The 7978-nt window shown below is 37.1% G+C and overlaps 1 protein-coding gene across 2 annotated transcripts in view; it reads right to left on the bottom strand.

Annotated features, from left to right (window-relative positions):
• The window catches only part of LOC118739306 (glypican-6), a 569268-nt gene that overhangs the window by 40136 nt on the left and 521154 nt on the right, over window positions 1-7978 (bottom strand). For both annotated transcript variants that reach the window (XM_036470552.1, XM_036470553.1), the window contains exons 4-5: window positions 4820-4976; window positions 4448-4714 (exon numbers count right to left, since the gene is read on the bottom strand). In XM_036470552.1, coding sequence (XP_036326445.1) covers window positions 4448-4714; window positions 4820-4976 — 424 coding nt within the window. The remainder of the gene's footprint in view (window positions 1-4447; window positions 4715-4819; window positions 4977-7978) is intronic.

Below are 7978 nucleotides of genomic sequence, written 5' to 3'. Positions count from 1 at the left end.
AACACGCTAACTTTTGTTTAAAGGAATTCCATAAAAATCTGGCTGCTTATCCGAAAAACAATTGTTGCTCATTTTATTGCTAAACCAGTAGCTTTATAAATCTAATTTCCCGCCAAAATATTTACAAAGAGAACTGCATACTCGTACCACGCAGTAATAAATTATTCCAATCGAACAGATTTTGAATATTGAAAATAGCTGAGCTGTCAATTTGCGGAAAACACCTTTCGCCAGTCATTTAATCTATTCACCTACGCCTGGCCTGGCCAGACAGCATTAAAGATATGTCTTTCTTTGTTTTGTTTTTGGCTTGGCTTTAAATTGCACACAAATCACTGCAGAAACCAAAGGAAAGCCATAAAATATAAAAGATCAAAGCGAAGACTAGGCAAACCAAAATAATACAAGAAAAATGTACGAAAATATTTAATAGTACGCGCATTGAGTAAACAAAAGCACCGCGGGTTATAAATTTAACCATGAGCTGGCGAAATGAAATATTAATTGAATAACAACAAATAAGCGAAAAAATAAAACAAAACATTGCAAACATTCATTTAGAAAAAAGAAACAAAACAAAAACGTAAGAAAATAATCTAATAAAAGTTGCTTACTTCAGGTAGCCAATATGGCAACGACTGTGCTGAGCAGCTGATTTTCAAGTAAACAAAGATTTTGCAATAAATTTAGAAGAAACTCGAAAGCGCGTTTGTGGAATTTTAATTAGTAAAATAATTGTAAACAAATTCATTTGGTATAACAGCAGGTAAAAAAATTAAGAAATAAAATAAACTCAATTAAAAAAGCAGAAACAGAAGAAATAAACAGAAAAAATTGATGAGATTGCGGCTAAATTTGGTTGATGATGTTAACAAGGCAGGACAGACGCAATACAAAAAGGCAATAAATTTATATGTTAATTTAGAGAAAATCGAATCAAGCATTTATACTAATTTCCGCCACCACAATAAGAAGATTACCTAAGTGATTCTTTATAAACAGCTTTTGTAGCAGCAGCAACTTAGAAGGTACAGTTGCTGTTAAAATAATAGTAGTTCTATTAATGCATATAGTTCAGTGCGTTTAATATATACCGTTACTTTCCTTATTATTCATTCTGTCTTAGATAGTGTTGTTGTATAGATAAAGTGATAAAAAAAGGGTTGTCATAACTGTAAACGTTAGCAATTGTACGCGCAATTTTAGGAGTGTTGGCTATTGAGCCATTCAAAATATTAGAGCCAGTACTTCTTCTCCTTCTTCTTTCTTTCTTAATGCGGTTTATTAATGTTTTGGTGCAAATTGGTTCTAATCTGTTTTAGAAATGGGACGAAGCAAACATTGCACGACTGAACAGCGTACAATTATTAAATCTGAAATCTGATTTCAAAGGGCAAAACTTACAAGGAGTTTCAGGACATTGTTGGCTGTTCACCGACCATGATTCAAAACAATAGTATTGTATGGGGCAAGAGAAACTCGCCAATATGTCAGATGGCCTATTAAGTCAATTAAACATGGAGGATAAATTATTATGATTTGGGTATGTTTTTCGTTTTATGGAGTTGGGCCGACATACTGGATAAAAGAAATCATGGATCGCACTGCGTAACTGTGTTCGAATCATGGAGGAAGTCCTGCCACCATATGCCCGCGAAGATATGCCGCTGCTCTGGGCCTTCCAACAAGGTAATGATCCAAGGAACACGAGCAAGTTGACGAAGCAGTGGTTTCAGAGAAATAGCCCAGCAAAAAACACGATTACCACAGAAACGAAAGTGGAAAGGAGCTAGGCGATGGGAATCGCTTACCGTTTCGCTTCAAGAAGGCCTTATTTTAACATGGGCATGTCATTGGAGGTAAGCCCTTACCCGCAGCATTACCTTCAAACGAAGGGAGAACGCATGGATAAACAGAATCCAGAGAAGCGAACAAAGAATGCCTTACAGAGAAACTAATGTAGAATGCTTAGATAAGTACATACTTACTTATATTAAATTGAAATCAGAAAATGTCTTAAAAGGTTAAAATTAATTAAAATTTTTATAAATCAGCGTACATATGTTTGTATTTAGGTATTTAGATTTTCTTTAAAATCGGTATGTACATACATGCATATTTAATTAAGCTTAAAATTGAACTTCCGCACTCTTGTACGTCACTTCATTGACTGACTTCTACTTCGCTGCTAATAGAACAAAGCAAAACATGATTTTTATGCGAGACAAATTTCCACAGAAAGTAACGGTAGAAAAAGAATTTTTGGATATTCATTCCATTTTTCAGCTGACTACGATGCAGCATTCTACTTTGCATTCCCCGAAATGAAGCAAAGAAGCGAAACAAATAAAATATTGTAGGACATTCTACTTTGCATTCCCCGAAATGAAGCAAAGAAGCGAAACGAATAAAATATTGTAGGACATTCTACTTTGCATTACCTGAAATGACGCAAAGAAGCGAAACAAATAAAATATTGTAGGACATTCTACTTTGCATTCCCGGAAATTAAGCAAAGAAACGAATTAAAAAATAAATATTATAGGACATTCTACTTTGCATTCCCCGAAATGAAACGAAGAAGCGAGATAAATAAAATATTGTAGGACATTCTACTTTGCATTACTGGCAATGCCTAAAAGAAGCGAACAAATTCGAAGGCATTATAACGCTGTGCCTTCTAGAACACGTTACCACTAAAAGCGATTACCGATTTTTTGCTGGGAGGCTTAGGGTCATGGAACGGCCTGCACAGTCTCCAGACTTCAATCCAATAGAGAATTTATGGCGCTACGTAAAGGAGGAAGTAGCCCAGTGCTATCTAACAAACAACAATCAACTTTGGGAAACGATGGAGCGGACATTGAAAGCTATTCCTAAGGAAGCATGTGAAACTCTCGTAAACTCGCACAATTCGCACAACAATTTTTTTGGCCGTTGATATGTAAAGGTCAAGGTATAAAATGTTATTTTAAAAGAATATAATGAACTAATTTACTAAGTTTTGCTTTACGATATATTTGTAATTAGTAGTAGTTTTTAAAATGAAAACCAACATAAACATTTAGCAGAAAAATCCAACGGTGGGCGCACTACTATTATTTTGACTGCAACTGTATGACTATGAATGGGCTACCGTGAACGGATTTATGTGGCATACCCTTAACAACAAAAGTATAAAGTTAAATATGTATGTAAATTATTTTAGTAATAAAATTTCAATTCAGGTAATAGGTGTATGTTTAGAAAATTGATTTGGTCTACAAATACCTTTGTCAAGGCGCTCAAATAATGAACAGAAAGTGCAAATTAGGGGTAGAATTTGAATCAACAATGGAGTACGATAAGAGAGTTGATCCACAGGAATTTGGTCTCTACATATTATTTAGATCTAGGACCAAGGACTTAAATTTCTAGGCCGACAGAAAGACGTCACGGGTACAAAGGTTTGGAAATTAGAGATATCGACCTTATGAACTTCGTACTATGTCGAGAATTCGGGTATTCCACAGAAATCGGTTGCAACTAAAGAAACTTAAGGTAAAGAATGTAGAGTCCCGTCGAGTGCACGGTTGAGAGCAGGACTAGATTGAGGGTTTTTTGCCAGCTTTAACTTGAACGACTGACAATTTACCTGGCTTGTCTAACCAAAGCGTTGTAGTTTGCAGATTTTCGCCAAGCCTAGGTCCGACAGACAATGCTGCTATCGAGTGTGCGCCAGATTTAGAGTATTACCTCGTGAGAAGAGTTTACGGGCGATAGCACCTGACCTTACATATCAGGGTCCTTACTCTGTAGTTCGAATCGATAGTAAATTTGAAAGATTTGTACTATAAAAGAGTTAGGCGTTCGAAAAGAACTTCTTTTCGATTCGAAATACAGAGTAAGGGCCCAGTTCGACCGAAATATCCATTTGACCAGTTCGTCTGAACTGATCTTTAAGGCATACCAGTTTTCGTATCTAAAATTTGATTAGACAGCTTTTTTATTTAAAGCGTCTTGTCGATAGATTATTTAAATTTCGATTATTTATTTACACATATTATTCGTACGAAAATTTAAAGTCAACAGCATTAGTAGCACTAAAAATTCATTACGAAAAAGGCTGAACTAGAAATTAATAAGCGGACATTAACCGGCTGCTTAAATTTATTAAACTGCTTAAAAGCTCAATTAATTTAATGACGTGACTAAACAACCAAAGAGTAACTAATAAATTCAAAGCACATTTAGTTTCTCTAAAACTTAATGTATCAGCTTTTATAGATCGACTTTTATAGCTCCTTAACTTTTACGATTCTTTAGATTTACATTTTATGACTTTTCTGAATGAATTTCGCCAAATCTTCACAGCAAAGACATTTGCATATACATACATATTTAAATACATACATTTATACTTAAAAAATATCTGTATCAAAACCATTCAACAGTAAATTCAACTCACTTGAAAGTTCATAATCGCCTCGGAAATTTTGATATTAATCGGCTCAACGACCATCACAATATTGAATGAGCCCAGCAAACGTTCGGCCACTTTGTCCATGGCTACCGCAAAGTTCTCCCACTCCGAGTCGAATTCGTTCACATAATGTAGACAACCTTTGATCACATTAACACAATAATTTGTGCAGGGTTTCTGCGCATAGCCCTTACAGGCACCACAGTGTTGCATTTTCGTGAGCGCAGCCGTGCAATCGGCATTGAGGTGCACCTAGAAGAGAAGGGAGAGACAGCATTAGCACATTGTGTAGTAATGTTTTCTATTTTCAATTTTTGTTTCAGAAGTTTAGAGTTAGCATTTGAAAACTTTACTTACATTTATTAACTTCTTTGACACTTCAGCTGCTGTGTGCAGCGCTTGCCAGTAGGTGCGCGTCGCCACAAAGGAACGCTTTATCTGCAAAGCCAGTTTATCAGGCACATCGCCGAAGGGCTTGAGTTCTTTCATATGCTCGCTCACGCAGTGCAGGAATCTGGCGAGAGAAAGGACAAAATATACAATTACAATTTTAAAAACAATAAGAGGTCTTGCTTCACATATACATATGTATGTAAATATTTGCTGCTAAATCTCTTAGTCAACAACCTATTAGACTTTCTATCACCTAAGGCACTCCACAAGCACCCTATACAAAAAAGTATAAGTTTATATACCCGGCGCACGTATTAAATATAGTTTTTTCACCCTTCAGTAAACTGCAGTTTCGATAATTTGCTATGAGATATTGCAATAATTGGAGCCAATTTGGTGGAAATCGATAAGGGGCTATCAATATACACTTATGTATGTAGCCATAAGTAGGTGGGGCCAAACCCCTTTTTACAAAAACCAATAATATTGTGTTTTGTTAAGAGATTGTTGTAAGTTGGCGTGTTTAGTTAATGAAATCTCGGAATTTTCTTATTTCTGAAATTTACCGTTATATGGTAGTTGACGGTTATTTTAGTCCGCTTCCAAAAATTTTCAACATATCGCTTTTTTGACCCAAGTTTGATAAATGTACTGAGTTTGGTAGAAATTGATAAATCGGTCACTGAGATACACATATGTAAGCGTAAGTGGGCGGTGCCACGCCCATTTTTTTTTAAATCCCCTAAGTAAGATTTTCGTTTGAGTAAATTAGCTTAAATAGTTACTAATTTATCGCAGTTTTCGTATTTCTGTAAATTACCGTTATATGAGAGGTGGGCGTGGTGCTTGTCTGATTGCAAAAATTTTCAAGGTGTTCGTACCGAGTTTGGTGGGAATTTGTGAAGGGACTACAGACATACAGCATTTCATCGTAAGTGGGAGGTGCCACGCCCATTTTCAAAAAATTTCACAACTGTCTTATGGTATGCTAAAATTCTACTTCGCGTACCAACTTTCAACTATTTGAATCCAGTATTTACGAAAATATCGTAGTGTTTGCATATTTCGAAAATACCGTTATATGGGAGGTGGGCGTGGAGTTATTGTCCGATGTCTCCACTTTTCTATCCCAACCTACCTTGAATAAGGGGAAACTTAGCTACCAAATTTCGTGGACATATCTCACTTTTTTCTCGAGTTATCGTGTACACGGATAGAAAGACGGACAGACGGACGGACGGACAGACATGCAGGCTTAGTCGATTTCTCTTTTCATTCTGAGCATTTATCTACTCATTTTGGCTGTTACAAACAACTGTTATGCGAACAAAGTTATAATACCCTTGTGCACAAGTGCGCAGGGGTATAAAAATAACGGACAAAGTAGAGGACAGACCAAAAAATGTAGGAGCTGTGAGTTAGCACTTAACCCTTTGATTAATGTGCCGACTGCTTTTGCTTCAAGTGAATAAGAAATAGCACATTTTACAAAGAATATAAAGAATATAAAAGCGTGGAATCAGAAGGCCGATTATCAAGCCATTTATTGTTAGAATTACAAAATCTATGAAGCTCAACTAGCTTCTGTGCGCAAAATGCAGCGCTAACTCGGGCTAGGCGGGCCGATTTGTGGGAGGTGTGAAACAGCGTGTGTCTGCGGCACTTATAGGTCTGCAGCGCTACTTATGAACTGCTAGTGGTTTGCTGTTGTTGGTTTTATTTCGGTTGTTTATTGCATATTTATTTTGCCTTGCGGCCACCACAGTTTTTTAACTACAAAGTAAAATTTTTTTTTCGAGTTCTTCAGAGGCGAAAAAAGCGTAAAGTATGTGCAAATTCATAAACGAAGCAAAGTGAGTGTTGTTTGCTTGTAAGTAATCTCTGTGTGCTTAGCATCGCTTGGACGCGGCATGTTGGCCCAGTCATTGAGCTTCCGGTCATTTTTTCGCTTTTATTTGTTCATGAATGGAGTAAACCTGGACTGCATGTCCGAACGTTAGTTGGACGAGTAGGCTTGAACGAAGGTATGCACATACTAGGGCATTCAATCCCGAAGCATATAAACAAACTCGGAATTCGGGATGTAAAAATTCTAATTCCGGGATCCCGAGATTTTACAGGCTTTCGACTTCATCACAACTTTTGCATTTTACAGTGGGTTCGCATTTTTCAATTCATTCAGTTCACTTTGAACCGAAGTTTGGGTGTTCTGTATTTATCGTGTGTCATGTCAAATGAATTCTTTTTTTTTTGTTTTCAACATCTCTATCATTCTGTAAATGTATCAGTAAAAATTTAGGGATCCCGGATCTGTAATCCCGAAATTTCGGTACATGGAAAAGTGTCCGGGTTTCACGGAATTGCGGCATTCTGGATTCCGGGATTGAATGCCCTAGTACATGCATACAAAAGTATAAACCATGTAATATTGTGTGTAGCATATGCGCCAAAGTGTCAACGCGCCTTTTAACAAATTCGCTGTAAACAGCTTACTGCGCATTTTTCTTTCTTTGCTGGTCTTTTACTCACAACAACGAGCTTTTAGGTGAGCGGATTAGAGTTATGTTCATACGTATGTATGTATGTATTTACATTAGACCGTAACAGAAAAAAGAGTTCGACGTACACTTCCGAATTTAAAGTAGTTTTGCAAGACAATTTCGAAAAAAAAAACAGTTTTTTTTTGGCCAAACACAGGGAGTTTAGAGCGCAATGGGGTATGGTCGTTCTTCTGGGTATCTAGTTACTCGAGTGTAGAAAAAGAGAGGGAGTTTCGGTGGGGCCACTCTGGTTTTTTCGGTTTAAAGACTTACTGAAGTCTGCAGCGTCTGCCTATCAATAGGTGTGCCTGTAAGCGGGCGTCTGTCTTGCAGCAAGCCGATCGCTATATGAACGTGTATCCGGTTGAAAAGCCACTCATCCCAGTAATAGTTGTGCGCTGGGGTTGGCACCCGCCACGTAAAAACCCCTACCGATGAAAATATCAAAATGGCCTCGGATGACTGACCTCCCAAACGTTGACGACCCATATAAAAAAATAATGAAATGAATAAAGAGAATTTCGGATATGCACTTGGACTGTCCGGACCCTCTATAGGGAAGATGCTTCTATCCAACTGCCGG

This window comes from Rhagoletis pomonella, unplaced genomic scaffold, assembly GCF_013731165.1.
Source record: "Rhagoletis pomonella isolate Grant_MI unplaced genomic scaffold, Rhpom_1.0 Rhpom_scaffold_00005, whole genome shotgun sequence".
NCBI classification, from domain to species: domain Eukaryota; kingdom Metazoa; phylum Arthropoda; class Insecta; order Diptera; family Tephritidae; genus Rhagoletis; species Rhagoletis pomonella.
This window is presented reverse-complemented; position numbering and strand designations above follow the sequence as displayed.